Here is a 23216-nt window from a genome sequence, read left to right on the forward strand (position 1 = left end):
GCTCTCTCTTGGCTGATTCTGGAAGGGAGGGACTGGCCAACCTGAAGTGTGGTTTGCAGAATCCCAGGCGTAGAATCATAGACTGGGGACATATGAAAGAGGCGCTACCGATCCCACCATCTCTGCAATTCATTCCCATGAAACGAAGGGATCGTATTTTCCTCCTAGTTTTGCATGCCTGCTAAGTTTTGGATGCCTGACATTATGAATGCCATATTGTGGGGTGGTTTACTCTGGGACTAATTGAATCCTATATTTAAGGCAGGGCTTCAATCCAATGCCTATGTATTTCAAGGTCAAACCATTTTTGTTAGTGGGAACAGGAATGACTTCAGTTCTGTGAGATCTCCAGGAACGGTCCAGCGTCTCTCCCCAGAACTGGGAAGTATCCTCCACTTTGGCTCCAGGGGGTCTATTTCGCACAGATCGGTATTCAGTCCCAGGCACAGGGGACCCCTCTAGGGCTCTCTCACTGCAGTAGCCACTCTGCTAGCCAGTCGTGGTCTCCCTGGTGCCCCCTGAAGAAAGCAATGTCCTCGATGTGTTTTTCAGACTTAAGGGTATACCCACCCTAGCCCTCTATTGAACCTCGGCTGGTATGAGATGGGACTCTGTTCAAGGTGATGTTATGTAATATTCTTGTCAGTGGGTTAGAATCTCTTGAAGCCTCCAGTGGTGATGGAATTGGATAGAAAGAGGCCTATGGGCATTGAAGGAAACTCATACCAGAATATATGCCTATTCCACTGAAGGCAAATTACTGTCTCTTCCAGGGTAGAAGGGGTCTAAGGTTTTGGCCTGCAACCAAAGGGCTGATCTCCTTGAGGGACGTTGTCTTATCAGGGGCTCACACCTTCTGATCCTCCTTCCAAGTAAAGAAGGAAGAAGACACACTTGCCAGATCAATGACCGCATACCACGTACCTGAGGCTATGTTTATCTTCTTTGGTAGAGATACCATGTCTGGCACAGTAGTTGTAATTTGGGCTGCTATCTGGTTGGGATCATGCAATTCTATGGACATCTTCCAGGGTCTGTCTGGCTTCTGTAGAGCCCAAGATGGTGAACTAAGTAAAGATAAGTTAGAAACAACCAACCTGGCATCCTTTTGCTCTTTAAGGGTGGCAATGACCTCTGCCAGTCCATTGGCCTGTGATGCTGGTTTTTAATGATCATTTTGGCTGAGGCGGGGGCAGTATCAGCGTTTTTACTTGGCTTTCCCCACAATGAAAGCTCTTACTCCACAGGCCATGGATCCATTGTGGAGATTCTACCAACAGCCCAGTATGTCTCTTTCCAGTGGACCCACGTTTGGTTGTGGGGGAATCCGTTGTTGTTTAGGAATCCGTGTTTCAGGTGATTGCTCCTGAGTCTGGAGACGGGCTCAGAGTGAACACTGGGTGGGGAATCTGGACTTTTTATTGGGATGCTTGTGCTCAGCTTCTTCATTTTTCATCTTCAGTTTCTTGTACAGATTTGTGTAGATCCTTGTAGGGATGAGTTGGTGTAGATCTGGGTTTCTTATCCTCAGCACATTTTGCCCCAGATGATTCTTTGTTGCAGGAGACATTGTAATATTGTGGGAAACTTAGCAATGACTCTGGTCTCTATGATGATGTCATAAGACTCTCCCTGACCCGATGCTAGGACACTCACAAATATTTCCCACAGTTGTGACACCCTAAAATGTCTGCAGTGTCCCCTGGGCTTGGGGATCCTCTTGCTTTCCCTTTGAGAACCTCTAGTGTGGACTGAGCAAGGCCCTTGTTGGTGCCCCTCTACTCTGCATCTATGGACACTTGATTAATATCTATCAACACAGGGCTCTGTGAGTCAACCCCCCTGGCTACCCTCAGACCTTTCTGCTCATTTGGATTATTGCACCGACATGCTTTCAACGGATGACGATTCCAGTTGGCCCCTATTATTTATCTTATCATCTTTATCTTATTATTATATTATCTTATTATAATTATCTTATTATTTATCTTATCATCTTATCTTATCATCCCTGCTGCTTTTAGGAAGCCTGGTTCTGTATTGACTTTCCCTACCATCAGTCCTGGCCTGAGGAAGACAGATACCACTGAGCCATCCAGGGGCACTGCAGTCCCTCTCAGCAGCACATTCCTTGTCCCTCTGGTGAAGGCAATGCCCTCAATGCAAATTTTTCCAGAATTTTATGGTATACACACTCTAGCATGCCCTCATCTCTGGACCTTTCAATACCCCTTTCAGTTTTTGGCATAGAAGTTCTGGCATTTCTACTTCTTTCAGTGTGAACTACTACTTTCTGCAAGGTTCCAAAGCTATCCTAGCAGCTTGTTGGAACCATCCCTTGGGGGCTTGCCTGGAACGTAAGTGTTATATCCTAGGATAGATTTCTAGTATCAACAAACTTTCTCTTGTCCAACTTTATTTTCTGCCCCCACCTGTGGCTTTCTGCCTTGATCCAACACTCAGAACCAGCCATATATGCATTCTCATCTTCGCTTCTGCCAGAACATGTTGGCCAAGCCCTGCAGCTTCCTTTAGGTTCTTCCCTTACCAAGCTCAACACTTGGGCCAGCTTTTACAGTGATTTGATTCTAGGTATGAGTCTGGCAGTCAGGTGGGGAGGTGGGCAGATCTGTGATCGGTATGTGCTGTCTTGCAAGACAGAAGTGTCTACGTCATCTTCAAGTCCTGAGAGCGCTAGCCTTCAGCAAGGAGGAGAAGGCCAGTGCCCTAGGCCTGGAGTGATCAGGGGATCTGAGGTGCCAGATGTTCACATGCATCCACCCATGACTCAGGATCTTGTCTCCTCCCGGCCAGATGCTGGCTTTGCACTGAGTAGGAGAACTTGCCTTCTCTGGGGTTTTGCTACACTATGGTCCCTCTTGGGCCTTGTCCCTCAGCTTTTTCTGCTCTAGCCGTGAGACACAAGAATTTTTTTTTAAATTTTTCCTAGTTGCAGATTTTATTATTTTATTTTAAACATGTTTGTTTCAGGGTACAGGACTGTGATTCATCAGTCTTACACAATTCACAGCACTCACCATACACATACCCTCCCCAGTGCCCATCACCCAGCCCCCCATCCCTCCAGCCCCCTCCCCTCCAGCAACCGCAGTCTGTTTCCTGAGATTAAGTGTCTCTGATGGTTTGTCTCCCTCTCTGGTTTCGTCTCGTTTCATTTTCCCCTCCCTTCCCCTGTGATCCTCTAAGACACGAGAATTTCTGTGTGCTGCTGCAGGGGCCCGGGGTTTCACGCTGAGTCTTTAGTTCCTGGTTAGTCACTCTCAGCCTTGCCTCGCTTTGCTCCATGGCCTTGACTTCCTAGCAAGTCTTCTCATTCCATTGTCCTTATACTTGTCTTTCCGACCTGTCTCTCCACGGGCTCCCTGGGCAGAGAGGGATTTGGGCTGTGATTCTGGCAGAGAAATTGCCTCAGTTGACCCAACAGGAAGTGTTAGAGCTGCACCGGACGACCCCGCAGAGCTGTCCGTTTTTGGCTGTGGAACTGACAGAACTGGGTATGGAAGGTCACCTGATGCATGATGACTTTGAGCAAGCAGGGCCATTTGGCCGGAGCGGCTTCCCCAGGAGAACCGAGCTGAGGGCTGAGTCTGTCACCAACACCCAGCACTCTGGGAATGAGCACTTCAGTCCTGGGAGAGTAGGGACCTGGGGGCTCCTCTAGAGTGTCCTCTAGAGAGAACCTCAGCCACAGGCCAGATGTCCCAGTCCCAGGCCACCATGGTACTTATTTCTCATAGTCCTGGGGGCTGGAGGCCCAAGATCAAGGAGCCAGCAGGGCTGGTTTCTTCCGAGGCCTCTCTCCTTGGCTTGCGGACGCTGCATTACTTCCCCGTCCTCTAGTGGCTTTTTCTCTCTGTCTGTGTATCTTTAGAGTCTCCTCCTCTTTTTACAAAAACACCAGCCCTATTAGAGTAGGCCCCGCCCTTAGGACCTCACTGAAATTTCATGACCTCATTAAAAGCCCCATCACACATATGGTCACACCAGAAGTTAGGCCTTCAAAATGTGAATTTGGGGGGACACGAGTCAGCCTATAATACCAGACCCGTGGGCTGGCTCTGCAAGATCATTGCTTTTAAATTTTGGGAGGAGTTGCTGATGAGCGAATTGGAGTTCACCTGTGTAGGACGTGAATGCAGGGAAACTAATTAAAAACTCAACAAAACGTCGTTCTGAGAGCTGTCGTGGCTGCTGAGAGCAGAGAGCCCTACCAGCGGGCTCTCGATGTGGCCTTTAGCGATGGGCCCAGAATCGAGGAGTCAGAGACGGGGCTCTCTGAATGCAAACACCACTGACCTTTTCATCAAAGAGGGAGCTGCAGAGGGTGACACACGGCTCTGGGAACTCTCCAGGCAGACATTATCCCCAGGACAGCCTTGGACCTTTAATTGAGCTAAAAGGGACTGCAGGTTATAAAGTGACCTTTTCATCCATAAACAGGGAATAATTTAAGCCAGAAGAACAGTAGCAGCTTCTGGTGAGACTGTAGCCCTCGACGCTGGAAGTGAGACAACTCAGGTGCCCCGAACCATGGCAGGTAGATTGGACGCGTCCGTGTCTCTCTCCCACACCATCCCCTCTTCTCTCCTTCTGCCTGGTGACTTTTTACAGAAAACACGACTTCATAGAGTTTCATGGTGGGGTGGAAGTTGCATCTGGAAACACAGTTGTTTTAGGAGAGTATGAAAAGTGGAGGTGGAGGGAGAGAGGGAGAAAGAGCGAGTGCTCAGGGATAATGAATTTTCCATACCTCGGAGAAATAATAAAATGTACACATCCGTTATGCAGAAAACCCAGTTAATGGTGACAGAAGAGATGGGGAGGTATTAGTGTGGGACGGGCACGACAAGCCAGGAGTACAGCAGCAGCTGTACAATATTATTTGCTAAAACCTTGGGACGCCATGGCCTAATATTCCTGTTAATCTATTTTTCCTTTAAAAAGTCACAAAAACACAGGGACTCCTGGGTGGCTCAGTGGGTTAAGCCTCTGCCTTCAGCTCAGGTCATGATCTCAGGGTCCTGGGATCGAGTCCTGCGTCGGGCTCTCTGCTCAGCAGGGAGCTTGCTTCCCTCTCTCTCTCTGCCTGCCTCTCTGCCTACTTGTGATCTCTGTCTGTCAAATAAATAAATAAAATCTTAAAAAAAAGGTCACAAAAACACACTCATCCAGGTTTAAAACAAGTTCATTTATATATTTCACCATTTCAAAAAGCTGGCTTAAAATCCGACAACATAGAGACTGTTGAAATATCCTCTTTTATTATTTTTATTATTATTTATTGTTTTATAAATTTGTTTGTTTTAAAGAAAGATTTTTATTTATTTGAGAGACAGACAGAGATATCAACAGAGATAATGAGAGGGAGCACATGAGTGGGGAGCGGAGGGACGAGCAGACTCCCTGTTGAGCAGGGAGCCCGATGGAGGACTTGATCCCAGGAACTGGAATTCAATTCTAAATTGATGAAGGCAGATGCTTAATGCGACTTAAGCATCTGAGTTAAGTTGGCTGAGCAACTCAGACACCCCTTTTCTCTCATTTTTAAAAGAGAAAATTCTTATATGTTGGTTTTAGAAGCTGAACCTTTTAATTTTATAGAAAAAAAAGAACTTTCTTTATAGAGGAAGCTCTACACTTAGTGGGCGGTAGAAAGCTTACTTGTTTGGAAGTGGTTTTGAGAGCTAACTCAGTGCACCCATGGTTGATGGGAGAAAGGAGAGGTTGGGAGGGTCTCATCCTCTTTCATGAGGCTTAAAGTCCCAGAGGGGAGAGACAAGACTTGTGCAAGGGAGCACACACCTGAATCAGTTGTTGGAATAAACAGGTCCTTCTGGGAGAGGTCTGTAGAATTATGCTGCATTTCTACATCTGTGGATATAACCAGAGTGGCTTCCTGGCTCTGGGCCATGTGACATCCAGAGATTGGCAGAAGGCTAGAATCTGTAAAGGGGACTAAATTTAAAGGCAGCAGGAAGCAAGGTGGGGGATCAGAGGCAGGAGCTTACTGGGTCCACCCTTTAGGGTGGGATATCCTTAGCCTTTGGGGTTGGGGCTTCATAGACATCCAGGGACTTCAGGGGGCTTCTGTTTGGAGGGCAGTGAAGGCAGGAGGGAGGGAAGGAGTCTAGCTCCTGACATTGGGCCGTGATGCCTCCAACCTAAGAGGCATCCTAGGGATGGGATCTTCGGCGTCCTCCCCTGGTCCAAGCATTGCACATTCAGGAATGAAGCTTGGACGGTGCTTGCACATGGCAGTTCACAGAAGAGTACAGAAGCAAAGGTGGGAAAGTGAAGTTAGAGGTGGATGTTTTAAAAGCCCTCACACCCCCCAAAACTATACATAAAGGATACAATTGGTATAAAAGTCTGATGAATAGCCCCAGGTCATCAATACATAGTTGCCTATAAATAACCCTAAAGGAGGGTTGAGAAAGATTGCTTGGTCCATGCCTGCAACTTCAGGCAGGATCACACCCCCAAGAAGATGAAAATAATCTATCCGTATAATCCGTCATAAATTATAGAACCCCATGTCTGTATTTTAATTCAGCAAGGTTGAAGTAGTTCCCAAGATCTAATATATGAAGCTATAGATCCAATTGTCTTGAAGTTCTTTCAACATTTATTTCTTGGCTCAATATATTTGTTGTATATATTTTTGCTTAGGCTGGCAGATGCAAGATTTTACTCTTTCTATGTCACCAGTGGAGGAGAAGAGACACTGAGGAATGGAGAGGCTTTGCCAGTTCACGTGGAAAACCATCGTTCATGTCAAGGACTCAAGTTCCAGGCTCTTGGCTCATGACTCCATCTATCACGTCATATAGTGTTGGGCTACTACGAGTCATATAATAGGGCCACACAGATTCTAAAAGGAGGTAAAAGGAGGAGAATGGGCACGAAGTAGGAAAGACCCTGGGAAGCTTGGAAGGAGTGAGTGAGGTGTATGTGTATGTATGTGCATGTGTGTCTTATCACTGTTTCAAGCAACGATTCCCAAATTCAACTGCTTACCTGAACCACCTGGAAAGGTTTAAAGGCCATCCACTTACCATCCTTGTCCCTTGGGATTCCAAGGTGTGGTCCAGGGAGCCTTTGCAACCTTTCCTCTGTTGGCTGGTCTTGTGGGGGCACCACTCTCCCAAGAAGATGGATGGCCTGGGAGCTGTGGTGCAGAGGCCCACTTGCTGGGGCAAGTTGGGAGGAGCACTCAGTGCCCAAGTGCCCGTGCAGCTGGCCCCCGAGCAGACATGGAGCCAGGACTGTGAGGCGTGCACCCCCGGAGACAAGCTGTGTAACCCACGGGTGCTGATTTCCCACGGCTGCCCAGTTGTCTCTCTGTGGCCACACTCACCTTTGCTCATCTTTGAGACAGACCGCTCCCCGACTCCTTAGCAGGAGATAACAGTGTTGTGGAAGGTGTCATGTGGAAATTAATGGGGTTAAGTTGCATGACACATGGCAAATACTGATCAAATTTGCCTGAAGAGCCTTCTCTGCTTCTCCTAGAAGTCTTCTCCAGAACTTGCTATGGTATCTGTATTCGTTTGCTGGGGCTGCCCGACCTAGGTGACACAGGTCAGGTGGATTAAATGACAGAAGCTTAATTTCTCATGGTTCTGGAGGCTGGAAGCTGGAACATCAAGGGTTGGTTTCTCCTGAGGCCTTTCCCTTTGGCCTGTAGAGGGCCATCTTCTCCCTGGGTCTTCACAGCATTTTCCTTCTGTAAGGAGTCTGTGTCCTAACCTACTTTTCTTATACGGACGCCAGTCCTATTGGATTGGGATCCACCCATATGACCTCATTTTAGCGTATGTACCTCTTTTAGGAACTCATCTCTGTACAGTCACATTCTGAGTCACTGGGAGTTAGAACCTCAATATATGAAATTTGGAGGGACACAATTCTGCCAATAATGTTATCTATCTTCTATAGCCTTTATGATGGCCTGATTGGTTCACGCAGCAACGCCATGGCCCAGCCTGGGCACCTGTGCCAGACCCCTCCCCAGGAACTCTAGCAACGGTGCATTGCTCCTCGAACCTCCAGCTCCTGCTAATCTATGTGCATCTTTGTCATGAGAAAATTCATGTCTGCACCACAAACCAGGCCAGCAGAACACAGCCGAGTGCATTGTCTCCTCTGCCTCAGCACAGCCTGCAAAACCTCATGTGGGACTCTGTCCAGGTTGTATCTGGGAGCGATCACTCTCCACCTCCAAGCACCCTGTGCTCAGAATCCCCACCCACGCAGGCTTTCACAGGGGATGGTGGAAGGGTGGTTCTTCATGCAGAGAAGCAAATGCTGCCCCCTTCCTCTGGTCCGTTCTGCCTCGGCAAACCCAGCCTCCTCGGTCTCCCTCTCCTGCCCCTGGGAAGCCCCCAGGGCATCCTGTCTAGGTCTCCCATGTGTGAAACTGGGGACAGAGAAGGGACGGAGGGAGTGAGAGGACAATTCCAGGGCGTGCCGGCCGGCAGAGCTTTGTGCGGGTGGGATGATCAAATATGTGTAGATATGTACATTTCTGTGTCTCTGTACTGAAATACAAAATACCGCTTCTCCTCTGAAATAGGAGTTATTACAACGAACAGACCCATCCTCCCATGGAGGGGGAAGCTTTCTATAGACACGTTCCCCTGGAAAGCAGCTGTAAATTGCGAAGATTGGTGCCCAGGAACTGGAGGAGTCTTGGGCTTCTTGCTGCCTTGTGTTCGTTCTTGCTCCCGTGCATGCCGCGGAGACAAGGGCTCTGGGCCAGGGTGCCAGGACGGGCCTCCGAGGGCAGCCTGTAGTCGCTGGGACCCATCTGGGGGTGTTTGGCCTTCCACTCGCCATGGTGGACCTGACAAGGGAGTTGAAAGGAGAAGCCACCCCAACAACGGGCGGCGGTAGCCAGAGGAGGGAAGCACAGACAGCCGAACTTAGTGTCCATTCATCCCGTAGCTGCCTACGGAGTCTCCCCGTGTGGGGGATGGGTGAGACCCCACCGGGCAGGCATCTGAGTAACAACGACCCACTTTCTCACGCATCTACCCACAGGAGCTATTTGGTAGCTGTCACTTGGATATGCTGATGTCCCCGTAGGTCCTTTGAGGAGTTCCTCATCATCGTTTAGAGTATCCATGACGGGAACTCACTGTTCTGCAGCCGAAGCTCCTGTTTGAACCTGAGGCTGAGCTGGCGCTGGCAAGTTGCAGCAGGGGTCCTGACCCGGCTCCGGCCAAGGAGATGGACCGCGGCTCAGACCTCACGCTCTGCTTTGGCCACGATGCTGGCTGTGAAAGTCAAGGCTTCACTTGGATGCTGGGGAGACTCTTGGGGTCTCCTGAGCCCAGGGAGAAGGACAGAACCTCTTTGAGAGGCTGCGGGCTGCAGCAGTGAAACCATTAGCAGGGCCCAGGGTCCCGACTATGTCCTTCGCCCATCGCTGGTGAGCTTGTGACAACACAGATAGGGCTGGGGACCCTCTCTCTCATTGCCGCGTGACTCTCCATGTCCACGCTCCAGAGCTGACATGCCCTCCCACCAAGGGAAGAAATCCCAGGGTAAAGCAGCCTGGCAGATTTGGGCGCAGGGTGGGGGGCAGCAGAAAACATTTCCTCCAAAGGCTGAGGTTTGTGCCCAGAAGAACAGGGGAGGTTGCAGCTCTTGGAGGAGAGCATGGGCTGTTGTTTCCAGAATTGGCCTTTGAAAAACACACCTTCTTTCCACTGATATTGAAAACGTATTTTCCATGCGTCTAAGTCCTGGACTCTTGAGTTAATAGACAATGGCAAACCTGTAATGATCTTTGTACCTCTTACTCGACCTTAAAAAAAAAAAAAAAAAAAAAAAAAAAAAAAAAAAATCAAGCGGCTCCTTCCTTCCCTGGCAGAATGTGGAGCAGAAACCTGGCTGGCTTTCCGCTGCATTCCACTAGGGGGCCCCTCCTGCTCTCAGATGTCTGCCAGGCGTGCAGGCAGGTGCAGGAAGCTCATTGGCTTACGGGAGGCATGATGCCACCGGGCAGCCCTTTTTAAGAGAAAAGCCAGGACCGGTGGAATAGCGACCCCTGAGCAGCATCCTGGGTGCTGAGCACGGTGCCGAGCGCAGGGATCCCGCAGCTGCCGTGTTAGAGCAACATGAGTGAGGTGAGTGGCCCTGTAAGCTGCAGAGGGAGACTTGGGGGTGAGAGGGGACGGGGGCCACAGTTGGTCTCGGAAAATATGAAGGGTTCCCAGTGGCGATGGAGCACAGATCAGCCCTGAAACTCTTTGCTTTGCGGGCTGACCCTATGGACATCTTGGTTGGTATGGCAGGTACAGACCCTGGTTAAGTTTGCAACTTTTTAAAAAAAATTGCCTTAGAAGGAGAAAGGGATTCATTGTGCTTCTGATTTGACTGTGACTTTGGAAAGTGCTTTGGGTGTAAGACCTCCAGAGAGAAAGCTGATGCTAGTCTTGGCGTCTCTGGAGGTTTGGGTGGCTTCCCGCTTGTCCTCACGTGTTTGCCTGGGGATACCTTGTGGAATGTTGGCAGGAAGGCTACCCGGTGACGGTCAGGCTTGGGAGAGAAACAGGGGAAGGATCTCACGGCAGTGCCGTGGGGAAGCACAAACTCTCTGTGCAGTCAATCAGAGCACCGGTAACAGAGGCAGCTTGCCAGGACCGTGACAAACCTGCCTGTGGGGACGGGGCCGAAGACAGGACAGACGTGGATGGAAGACCAGCTACCATGTTCCTTTGCAAGTCCCTTCTCTGAATATGTTTCTAAAGAAGAGATTTTGTTGGGGGCAAACTGAGAGCTCATTTTATTTTTAAAAAGAGCCTGTTCTCTTTCTTTCTTTTAAATGAAGCAGGTTTGGGGGTCTACCACCCCCTCACTCAGCTCAGTAACCCAGACAAATCCATTTTCATGTCTTTTGGGTCGGCACTTCAATAATGACTTTTAAAGACCTTTTGTATTCTCTATCTTTTTTTTTTTTTTTTTTTTTTGACAGATGGGTGATCCTTTTTTTGGAAGTCTAGAGTAAAATTAACTTCAGAAATAAGATGTGCCTTCACTACATCTCTCTCTCTCTCTGATGGGTGACTTTTGACATAAACGTGACAGGAAGAAGTGCGGGAAGTATATATGGTTTAGGAGTGAGGGTTGGGACAGAGTGGGGGTGAGGGAGTGTGGAAGGACGGGGGGAAGCTGGGAGCCTCCCCCCGTGGATATGGCTGGGAGCTCCCGAAATGCCAGTGCACCTCCCTTTTGCCTGTTCTCAGCCCCCAGCTCTGTGTCTAGTGCTTCACTTGTGTTACCCCATTTGCCTCCCCAAATTGTGTGAGGAAAGTGCTAGTATTATTTGCAGTTGACAGATGGGGACACTGAGGCACAGAGAAGTTCAAGGTCAGCTGGTTCCAGGTCGGAGGCGAGTGAGGGGCAGGACTCAGGCTGTGTGGCTGGCGGCCGGCCGCCGGGTGGATCTCAGGGTCCAGAGAGCGTATGGAGCTCTCTGAGCCCTGGATGCCACCGAAGGAGGGGAGGAAGAAGAGCTGGGGCCTGAAGCAGAGACGGGGCGAGGTGGACCTGGCCTCCAGGTCCCATGGCTTTCTGCTGGACTCCATGAGATTTCTGAGGCTTCTACCCTGTGTCAGCTCACCCTGCTCCCAGCGAGAAGTGATGGCTAGGGAGAGTTGGTCAGTAGGTATACAAATGAACAGTTTCACGGGGGAGTCAGAAAATAGTAGCGTACTGGGGGGCCCTTTTTCCATAGTTGGCTGCTCTGGGTTCGTCTGGAGCGGTGGTGCTCCTGCTGTCTCCCCTGGGGCTTTCACTGCATCTTTAGCCGGGGCTGGTGGCTGGCATCACACACAGGAGCTTTCCAGAATGCCTCAGCTCAGCGGGGTTCACCCAACTGTGGGTCCCCAGGGAGAAAGCAAACATCCCAGAGCTCAGCCCATGATTAGGGTCACAACCTCGTTTCTGCTGAATGCAAAATTAGGGCAGCTCTGCAGTTGTGCCCTCCCCCCCCCCCCCGCCCCCCTTCCATTCCCTTAGACATGTTAGCAGGCCACCGGAAAAGCTTCCTTGAATGTTGATAAAATACTGCAGGAGGCACATCTGATGCCTTGACCTCCCTTTGCTGCCACCACACCCCTTCCAGCTCCCTCCTCCAACTCTCTCCCCTCCTGTCCCTCCTGCACCAGGCCCCCCACACCCACCCCTGTCACATGCAGCCCTAGTCCTCTGGCCACCAGCTGGGTGACCAGCTCTCTGGCTGGTCCCCAAGTTTCTGGGTGCGTGTCCCTCAGAGAGTGGGAATTTGTCCTTTCACTAAAACTTAAATCTGCTTAAAACATTTAATAAAGTCGAACAGAAGCTCCTTTCTGGGTAGAGCATTCAACCTCTCCTCACCCCAAAGCTTTTCCTTAGTTGGTTGAATTACATGTGGCTTCTTGTTTTAATAGCTCGCAGGCAGGGACGGCTTTCAGATGATCGTTTACTTGCTCGTGTAGCTACTTACCGCAGAGGGCCAAAGCAATGGATTTTGTCAGACTTTCCTCTGACTTCGGGATTTGTTGGAGTCTGGTGGGGGAATAGCGCCTGCTCCAGCTGACAGGGTTTGGGGCCCGCGGCAGAAAGCCCCGAGCTCACAGCTGCTCCTTTGAACCGTGCTGGAGCTGGGCTGCAAGGAGAGGCCCCCAAAGGGCCAAATGGTCCCTGAATGGGCCCTACTGCTCCAGCTCTTCTAGCTTTGAGGGGGAAGGCGGTGAGGGGTGGGGACTTGGGGACTGAGCTGGCTTTCCATGGAGTGACTCGAAGACGCAGTGTCATCTCTATCCCCCGTGACAAGGCTTCTCGGAGAGAATGGTGATTGAAAAGAGCAGCGCCGGTGTAGTGAGGCAAGTCAAGTCCACATTTAGGGCACTGAGAGAGTGGAGGTGGTTTGTGGGGGTGTCCAACTTACATTTCAGGATTAAAGTATGTCAGATGGGCGTGGAGATGATTTAGTAGGAATCACAAGGCAGGTTAAGGTGTGTTAGTTGGGTCAGGAATCCTCACCACTAAGGCCGAACTTTACAAAGTCCTCTTCTCTCTCCAACTGGACCCGCCGCACAGGAGAAGAAAAGGACTCCCCTTGTCGAAACACCAAATACGAGTCCCATGAACAAGGACAGTCTGTCCTATTTTCTCGTGCAGGTGTGAGTTTTTAAGTTGCTCTTCAAAAGAACTTATTTAGGAGAGCCAGGAGCAAAATTTTAATGCAATAAAGGCACGCCTTTGGAGAATCAATTTAAAAAATGACACCCACCATCACCCTATTCGAGAGAGGGTGGGGGCAGCTCCTATTGAGTAATGCCTCGGATGACAGCTCTTAATTAGACCTGAGACCCCTTAGAGAAAGTGTTTTCCTGTCACCGCTCTTTTCTTGCACAGGCTTGGATGGGAGGTGGCAACTCCGTGTCAGGGTTATGAGCCTTTCTTCCATCCAGACACTGCCCACAAAAGGACTGTGCCCATCAGAGGCATGGTAGGAACACACTGCGGACATTTAAGGGCAAATGTTTAGACCCACATGCTTTTCCTTAACACAGCATCAGAAGCTACTGGCTACGCATTAAATCGCTAAAGAAGGAAGGGAACAGTGAACCACATTGTCTGGAGAGAGATTTGCAAGGGGAGGATGAGCTCACTTAAGTCTTGGGTGGGGGCATAGGAAGGACAGGATTCTTTTTTTTTCCCCAAAAGTAGCCATTGGTTAAAAAATATCATATGACCCTTTTTTGGACTTACCTAGTCAGTCGTCGAGGAAACCCATTGATAAGATAAACTGTAGGAAACCGAACTGAAATGAGAATTATCATAGTCGTGTGATTTAATATGACTTCATCGTGAACTCTAGCGAATGCTAATGGGCAGGTGACCCGGTTCGCAGAGAACCGTGTGCTTTAGACCAGTTAAATGCAGATTCTGAGGGGAACCGCATAAGATGGATTTTACAACTGGCTGCAAGGGCCTAGCAACAGAAGGCCGAAGGACAATTCAATTTCTTCTGTAATTTTTAAAAATTATTTATTTCTTTTCAGCATAACAGTATTCATTGTTTTTGTACCACACCCAGTGCTCCATGCAATCTGTGCCCTCTCTAATACCCACCACCTGGTACCCCAACCTCCCACCCCCCGCCCCTTCTAAATCCTCAGATTGTTTTTCAGAGTCCATAGTCTCTCATGGTTCACCTCCCCTTCCAATTTCCCGCAGCTCCCTTCTCCTCTCTAACTCCCCATTTCCTCCATGCTATTTGTTATGCTCCACAAATAAGTGAAACCATATGATACTTGACTCTCTCTGCTTGACTTATTTCACTCAGCATCATCTCTTCCAGTTCTGTCCATGTTGCTACAAAAGTTGGGTCTTCTGTAATTTTAACCTCATTTGGGGGTAGACCAGCAGCAGGGTTGTAGGAGGGTCTAGAGGATCCACGTTCTGCTGGATCATACCAGTTGGGCACTCGCTCTACTCTGACTGGGGACGTTAGGTCCAGAAAGACACCCGTCCCAACTTGGGTTCTCAGTTCAACTTTTCTGGAGTGGGAACAAGTCACAGTTCAGCCGGGGAATGTAACTGCTGGGCTGACGGTTGTCCTGGGTTGCCGTACAATTTGTTTCCCTGATCCTACATTTCATTAATGAATGGTGTGTGATTAAGGAGTCTCCCTGTTTTCCTCTTTTGAATTCTAAGAATGACAGAACGCAAGATGTACTTTTTTTTTTTTTCAGAAGGAAAAATTGAAAAAAATGACTCACACTTGATTTTATTAAAGGTTTAGTTGAATAGTGTGATCAAGATGAAAAGGAAATACTTTTTTTTTTTGGTCAAGGACAGTGCCTTGAATTTATGATGAATATATTTTTGGTGTTATTTTTAAAATTATAATTTCTGCCTTCATGAGAAGTGTTGTCACAGGGGGAAGGCTGTCACCGTTTGTGAAACTGTGGTCCTTCCGTCCTCAGCTCCGTCCTTCTGGGCTCACCGTACTATCTGAACAGCTGAATCACATCATAAGCCCAAGTCTGGAGCTTTTCACTAATTTAGAAAGGCTTTCTAGAAGGGGCTTCTTGCCGGAGGGTGGTGGGAAGGAAGGACTTTAGAAAATACATACACACAGATCTATGTTATGTTTGCCTGATGGTTTTATAAAACACAGCATCCAAGCTCATGCTGTTACTGTCTTCATCTGTCTGGGTTGCTATAAGAAAGTCCCACAGTTGAGTGCCTTATAAACCATAGACAATTACTGCTCACAGTTCCAGAGGCTGGAAGTCCGAGATCAGGGAGCTGGCTTGGTCGGGTGAGAATCCTCTTCCTGGTTCATAGACAACCTCCTTTCTGTGTCCTCATATGTTGGAAGAAGGGACAGGGAGAGCCTGGGGTCTTTTTTTTTTTTTTTTTAGAGATTTTCAAAAATTTATATATTTGACACAGAGAAAGATCACAAGAGAGAGAACACAAGCAGGGTGAGTGGGAGAGGGAGAAGCTGACTCCCCGCTGAGCAGGGAGCCCGTGTGGGGCTCCATCTCAGGGTCCTGGGATCATGACTGAAGCTGAAAGGAGACGCTTAACAACTGAACTCCCCAGGCGCCCCAAGACTGGGGTCTTTGCTGTGAGAGCCTGAGTCTCATTTGTGGTAGCTCCCCGCTCCCCAAAGTCCCACTCCTAATGCCTTCAGCTTGGGGATTAGGATTTCAGTGCATGAAGTTTGAAGAAACACAAACATCCAGACCATAGAAAGTGCTATGGGTTGCATTTTATTTATTGGCATGGGTCATGTTGGCCTATGGCTGTGACCTTCCTTAGGACAGGAATGAATTTACATTGTCCACAAGACCTGGCTTCTGGTCTGGCACTTGGCAATATTCCTTTATGGGACGAATAAGGGGATTTTGTGGATTTTTCAGTTAATGGGACCAACAGACTGAACACCCTCTTTTCTAAATGTTGAGATTTGTAGTCCAGACGGGTTTGGAAAATAAAAATTCTCTCTCTCTCTCTCTCTTTTTTTTTTTTTTAACTCCTGGTTTGAAACCTGGGTTTTGTCATTTAAATCTTTTAAGTTGGAAATGGATACATTGTTACATATGCAAAATAAATGCTTTGACAGCAGGCAAAAAATGAGAAAATCTGGGGAGAATCTGGACAGAAAGAACCCTTGACATTTGGAAAAATGTCAACGAAAACAGGGGAGCTGAGGGAGGGACAGATAATTCTAATATTCTGTAGTCCGGGGTTGTCTCCACTGGGACCATTTCACTTTAGATAAGCTCTGTGAAATTCAAACAAAAGGAGCTGTAGGCAGAGCGGCAGAGCCCGTGAATGCCCTACCAAATGGTTTGCTGGATTGAAATAGAAAACCAATCTGATTGTGCTTCAGGGGGGATCAGAGAGAGCCTGAGCAGATCTTTAGTGAGATAATTCCTCGCGTCGAGTCACGGTTGACCACACTGCAAATCCTGGTCTGTTGTTGAAGGCAAAGTATATCCCACACGCAGAAAGCAAGTTGCGTATTCAAATATTTTAATTCATATTTAAAAATTAACGATGTTTATATTCATTAACCAAATGTTTAAATTGATAGTTGCATATACAAGTGTTTTAAGTTAACTTGTATCTTACATAGAACTATATGACAATTCATATGCTAAAAAGAGATGCATTTGCCTGTTCTCTGTGGAAACCAGACACTGAATTGGGTGGCTTTGCCCCCGTGCGGCCCAGCAGCCTCTGTCCCTGCATTCCTATCATTCCTGGGTATCGGCCGTTTACCGGGCTTCATCCCACGTTTGGAAAGAAGTGAGGTACAAGCAACGAGGAGAGAAATATTTTCCATTCGATTTGGTACAGGTGCCTTTCGAGCATGGATATGAGGATATTCTACAGATCATTGTTTTGCGCCATAAACCAAGTGAGTTTGCCACAGCTGCCGCTGGTCCAGACCTATAAATCGAACATTCATTTCTGGGCTGTTTCACACGAACAATTCAGTGTAAGTTACACATTCCAGGCATCAGTGTGCTTGAATATTGTTTGTGCCTTGCAAATAGCCCGAAATTTATGCTTCAGAATCTCACTGAATGACTTCACATTCCATTTCTGAAAGGGAAACGCTTGGCCGTATTTATACCATTGCCGGCAGAAAAATCCATCACCCTCTAAATGCCATTATTTTGTATTTTACTCTTGAACTGCCACCTTATAAATAAAAAGAAGACAAACTAGCACCATAAAGCAGGAGGGTAATCATCCACAAATTGAAAACTCCCCTGCAAGACGTTGAGGGGAGAAGCGGCTAAAAAGTATGAATTGGTAGAAGTATTGGAATGAAGCAATTTTCGTATCATGATGTAACTAAATTACAGAACAGGAAAACCCTTTTTCTTGGAAGGTTTATGCTCCCAGTTTGAGGGCAGTCATGGGCTTTGCCAAGACTGAAATATCTCAAGTCATTGGTACTCTGATCCTTTACCCAATGGTATCGGCCCTTTTGAAAGTTAGTTTTTGAATATTTGGTTATGACTCTTTGGAAGCTATTTGATAGCTGAGGTTGTATCTGGATTGGCTGGAGATTGCACTTTTCCTGCTATTACGGTCCCAACTGCGGAGTAGCAGCCCAGCAAAGAAATGGTCATCTGTCTTCATAACACACAACTGGCTTGGCCAAGGTTCTAACAAAGTGATCGGTTATCTTGATTTTTTTTTTTAAGATTTTATTTATTTACTTGACAGAGATCACAAGCAGGCAGAGAGGCAGGTGGAGGGAGACCGAGAAGTAGGCTCCCTCCTGAGCAGAGAGCCTGCCACAGGGCTCCATCCCAGGGCCCTGAGATCATGACCTGAGCCAAAGGCAGAGGCTTAACCCACTGAACCACCCAGGCACCCCTGGTTATTTTGATTTTATACAATACCTGAAAAGAGGACCCCAGAAGTTGACAAGACTCATCAACAATTGTCTTGCCCAAACAGGACAAGTAAAAATAGAACAAGAAAATAAGTTCTCTCTTTCTCCCCAAGAATTTTTTTTTTTTTTTTGCCAGTATTCTTTTATGTCCATCAGGCGCTAAGTGCCACTATTTAAAAATTAAATAAGATATTATACCTGGGGTACCTGGGTGGCTCAGTTTGTTAAGCCTCTGCCTTCGGCTCAGGTCATGATCTTGGAGTCCCAGGATCGAGCCCCTCATCGGGCTCTCTGCTCAAGAGGGCGTCTTCTTTCCCTGTGCCCTTCAGCCTGCTCGTGCTTCCCCTCTCGATCTCCCTCACTCTCAAATAAATAAATAAATAAATTCTTTAAAAAAAAAAGATATTATGCCTGTTTTATTTTATTTTATTTTTATTTTATTTAATATTTCTTTTTAAAACTTTTAAATAATCTGTACACCCAAATGGGGCGTGAACTAGCAACCCTGAGATTAAGAGTCTCACGCTCCACTGACCAAGCTAGCCAGGTGCAACCCCCATTCCTGTTTTTAAATGGAAGATTCTGACACATGTAATTTCCTTATAAGTAACATCCCTCCTTTGTCAGAGATTATGAGAAAAATATCACTTTTCTTTTCCTGGGCTTACCAAAATGGCAAAGCGCACCTGGGCTTTTCTTTTTCACATTTTCCGACGCTTGTTTGATAGGCAGAGAAATCCCCGATGCCGTGAATTGGTCAAGCAGTCTCGGTAATGGCACTTCCTCCAGTCTGATGGCTGTGGGTCAGGAGCTCGCCTTGGTGCTCATGAAGATGTTCTAGCAGTAGCGCCAAGGTTAGGTCGTACTCCCCCTGCTTCCTTGTTGTTTTTGCTGATGGTGTTTGTATTCTTTTCAATCTGTGCAATTTGATGCAGATTTTTTTAAATTTGGGTAAAAAGCCTACCATAATATTTGCTATCTTACCCATTTTTAAGTGTATAATTCGGTAGTGTAACGTGTATTTACTTTATTATGAAATAGACCTCCAGAACTGGGTCCTCCTGCAAAACCGAAATTCTACACCGTTAGACAACAAGTCCCTTCCCCCAAACCCCCTTCCTCTGGCGATCACTCTTCTACTTTCTGTCTCTGTGGATCTGATTACTCCAGGGGCCTCATATACATGGGCTCAGTATTTGTCCTTTTGTGCCTGGTTGATTACACTCAGCATGATGTCCTCAAGGTTCTTCCATGTCATGGCATGCAAGACTTTCTAAAAGTCACTTTCCTACTTAGTGGGAAGATTAGTTTCGTTAAAGGTAGATTATGTAATCTATAAATCCTCCTCCCGGAGCTCAAGGAACTGCAATGCAGCACATGGTGATATTCTGAGAGCAAGTCAAGAGTTGTGGGACTCCCATTCTTTCCTACTCACCAAGTGACAATGTCCCTATCAATCCCGAAAGTAGCTATGGATAAAACCTTATTTTGTTCTTATTGATTTCCGAGCCTAGAAAGATATACATAGAAATTTTAAAGTTTCCTTCACCATGCCTGGTTGTGAGAGTTAAGAACCTTACAGTTCCAGAGATGCCATTCCTGCTATAGTCTGTATCAGTGCTGCCCCCTGGGATTGTGCTGTGTACAACCTGTGCAGCTGAACATGGTGGTCCTGCCCTTTCCTGGGGCATAGTCATCCTGCTTAAAGACCACTGACCTAGAGAAAAATGGTCATTTCTATGTTCCTACTTAGAATTCACAGAATTGAAGGAGACCACAGTTGTCATTTTATTCAAAGTAGTCATTTTAAAATAGGGAGCTGAGTGCCTGAAGGCAAATTTTGTTTAAAAATCACAGAGATTCTTGAGGAAAAGCCAGTGTGGGTTTCACTTACACATTTCCTTTCCTATTAGATTTCTCATTTTCTGTCACATCCTGGATACAACCCAATTTGTTTTACACCTGCCCCAATTCCATTTAGGATTTAGATATGAAATCTATGAAAAACAGTATTATCCTGGATTTTTTTTTTTTTTATTAGCCTTGAGTAAAAAAAGAGCAGCTACAGAAATCTTGGTGAAGTCATTCTTTCTGCCCCCAGGTCTTCCACTTTATTTCTAGAGGTTCAACTGTGCACTCTGAACCTCAACTCTTGTCCCAATAATGTAAGGAGAGGTCAGTGAGCGTTGGTGCACGGCTACCATGAAGTTCCTTGTTGAGACTGACGCTGACCGTCTTCTGACTTGCCTGCCAATTTCCTTGACTTTGTCTTTACATCAATCACTTTCATTTCTTGCCTTACCCCCCCCCCCCATCTCTGTTTGAGTAAGAAAGAGCATCTGAACCCCTCAAATAGAACTCTTAAAAAAACCTTTGCTCAGAGAATGGCAGCCCTTTGATCAAAACCATTGTGTGTATCATCACATATTTTGTCAGCCATGTTTCCTCCTGCCTTCTAGAGTGGGAACCTTTAAAACAGAAACTATGTCTTCTACACTTTTCCTCTCTCTGGTACCTGCCCTTCAACCCACGTGGATGGGGAATCTATACATGTTGCACGCTGTGCTGGGTGAACGAAGAAGACATGGCCCGTACCTCTCACCGAGCTTAGAGGCTATCCAGGGAGACAGAATCCTGTGAAATTAACCCAACTTCACATGTGGTCACTGTATAAACTCGTGGAAACACTGACTAGTGCCATTGTTGTAGGAAGGAGAGGAAGGAAGGGTTCAGGGGACCTTCCCCATAGAGTCAATGCTTCTAGAAGTAGGATCTCAGTACATATTGACTGAGGAATAACCACCATGGCTAATGGTTAGTCTGAAAATTCATGGATTTTAGAACCACATGACAATTTAGCAATCTTCAAGTCTGAGGAACAGATACATATCCATTATGATACTATAGTTGATTTCTACCTCTTGCCTGATGATACAAATTGCTTTAAATGTGTCATTTTCCCAACCTTATCAATGGATACTTAGGTTCTATTAAATTATCATGTCTTCCTTTAAAAGTGTTCAGTGAGTCATCTCTTTAGGACATTGGAAGCAGATTACATGTGTATCGTCAAGAAGACTTTTGGAATTGTGCAAATTGTGCCTATTGTTGCATTTTGAAAGTTCCATGTTCTGCTTGTGAGAAATGCCTAAGTGAATTCAGATATGCCTGTAGCCCTCCTTCCATACGAGTATTAACGCTTGTCCAGGGCAAGATATCACAGCTCACGTTGCATCTCAGAGCCCCTGGTGGATTCCTCACCATTCTGAGTGGCTTCTTCTCTTTGGAGTTGATTCAAGGCATGGGCTCATCCTGATATTTATAACTCTGTTCTCACATATGCATAAGTCCTGTCAAAATACAGAGATAATACGGTGCCACATCGCAAATATTATTTCTGGCAATGTTCTATACCTCAGAAATGTGAGCTATTTCACCTATTCGGGAAAATATTTTCTTAAAATAGATGTAGCAATTTGTCAAATCCCTCCACCAAATACCTCATGCGAGTTTACTCTTGTCTTTTCATCTGGATTTAATCCGTTCCATCTTTAAGGAGGACTCATCCTGGGGCACTATTTAGTGAATTTCCACGCCACCTTTTTTCTTGCTGCGTTCTTGCTGAGAGCCAGATTTGGCTGAAATTCACGCGAGAGCTCCCTGACCATGGAATTTGGGACGAGGATTTTGAATTCTTACATGACAAACGCATAAAGGCAGCATCCTGTTGTAACTTCAGTACTGTAAGCAGTGCCCTTGGGGGGACACCTGACTCTCTCTCCCGGGTCCCTTGCATATTTCCACAAGGAGGAAAGACAGGGACTGAGGAGTCAGGCAGATCTCCACCAGCAATGAGGCAATTTCAAGACGAGCAGCAGCTGTGGGGTTGTTTGCTCCTGTCTACTTCCTCATAAGATGCCTTCTGAGGTGATGGTGGCTCAGACAGAGCTGGACAGTCCTGGGGAAGTCCATATTTGGCCAGTAGGGCAGGACAGTGGCACGTGTGTGGGGCCCCAGGGAAAAACAGACATGTGGGGGCTCCAAGGAAAGCCTTATTAAGAATTTCAAGACCGGGACGCCTGGGTGGCTCAGTGGGTTAAGCGTCTGCCTTTGGTGCATGTCATGATCCCAGGGTCCTTGGATGGAGTCCCACATCCAGCTCTCTGCTCAATGCAGAGCCTGCTTCTCCCTCTGCCCCTCCCCCCAACTCCTGTGCTTGCTCTCTCTCTCTCTCTCTCTGACAAACAAACAAACAAACAAAACACAAAACAACAGCAACAACAAAAACCAAAACCAAAAACAACCTTTCTTCCAAAATATTAAAAAAAACAAAAAAGGAATTTCAAAACCATGATGACAGAGTGTTAAGCCAAGCTTGGGGCTTTTATGAGCCAGAGGCCCTATGTGACTGCACAGGTCACATGGCCAGGAGGCTGGCTGTGGGTGAAGCTGGGGGCTTCCTGATTGCTTTTTAGTGGAGAGCGAGAGAGAAGGAGAGGGAGAGAGTGTGTGCTCTGATGAAGCATTTTTATCCCTTGGCAATGTCAGGAGACTTTTATGTATTCTTCCCTCACTCAGGATGTTTTCAGAATGGCCCATGCCTGCCCACGGGAGCAGGTGGCTGGAGGGTCTTCCTGCTGAGTCAGAGGGAGCATCTAGGCTGGTTCTGAGCAAGCCCACCTAGCAGCATGCTTGCCCAAGAAACCAGGTGATGCTGGCTGACTGCCCAGGACTGCTTCGAGGTTGGAGGAATAACTTTGATTATAAAGCACTTGGAAAGCATACATTTTTTTAAAAGACCATGTAAATGCAAAACTGTGACCCCAGTCTGGAAAACTCCCTGCACTCCAATTCAAAATGACTTTATGGAGTGCTGACCATTGATTCAGATGGATGCGGTGGGCGGCCAGCTTGCGCCGAGGTACCTGCTACATCACGTTTTCTTCCCTGGGGGGGAAGGGACACGGAGAGCAGGAGTATGAGGCGTGTTCAATTAAAGAGACGCTTCATGCTTGGGAAGCAAAGGGTCTCATCAGAGCAGGAGCCGGGTCAGGATGTGCAGATACAAAGCCGTACCATGGCATGAGCGTCAGTCGCCTGGATCAACCCCGACCCAGGAAGACGACCTTGACCTAAGTCACACCTGGGCTTGTTTTCCAGCAGATTACATGGCTCTGGATTTTGGGGGGACTTGGAAATAAGGCAGGGAGCCACTATCCACCGAGAAGGAGGTAGAGCATGAGACTGAGCTGGTAGGTGGTGTTGGTGT

The 23216-nt window shown here is 47.3% G+C and overlaps 2 protein-coding genes across 2 annotated transcripts in view; both read left to right on the top strand.

Moving 5' to 3' along the window:
- Positions 1 to 9790, top strand: part of IGSF5 (immunoglobulin superfamily member 5) — a 94077-nt gene extending 84287 nt beyond the window's left edge. The window contains exon 10 of the mRNA XM_059164755.1: positions 6691 to 9790. Within this exon, the coding sequence (XP_059020738.1) occupies positions 6691 to 6749 (59 nt within the window). The 3' untranslated portion in view covers positions 6750 to 9790. The remainder of the gene's footprint in view (positions 1 to 6690) is intronic.
- Positions 9791 to 10004: 214 nt separating this feature from the next.
- Positions 10005 to 23216, top strand: part of PCP4 (Purkinje cell protein 4) — a 53393-nt gene continuing 40181 nt past the window's right edge. Inside the window, exon 1 of the mRNA XM_059164761.1 lies at positions 10005 to 10154. Coding sequence (XP_059020744.1) covers positions 10146 to 10154 — 9 coding nt within the window. The 5' untranslated portion in view covers positions 10005 to 10145. The remainder of the gene's footprint in view (positions 10155 to 23216) is intronic.

This window comes from Mustela lutreola, chromosome 2, assembly GCF_030435805.1.
Source record: "Mustela lutreola isolate mMusLut2 chromosome 2, mMusLut2.pri, whole genome shotgun sequence".
Taxonomy (NCBI): domain Eukaryota; kingdom Metazoa; phylum Chordata; class Mammalia; order Carnivora; family Mustelidae; genus Mustela; species Mustela lutreola.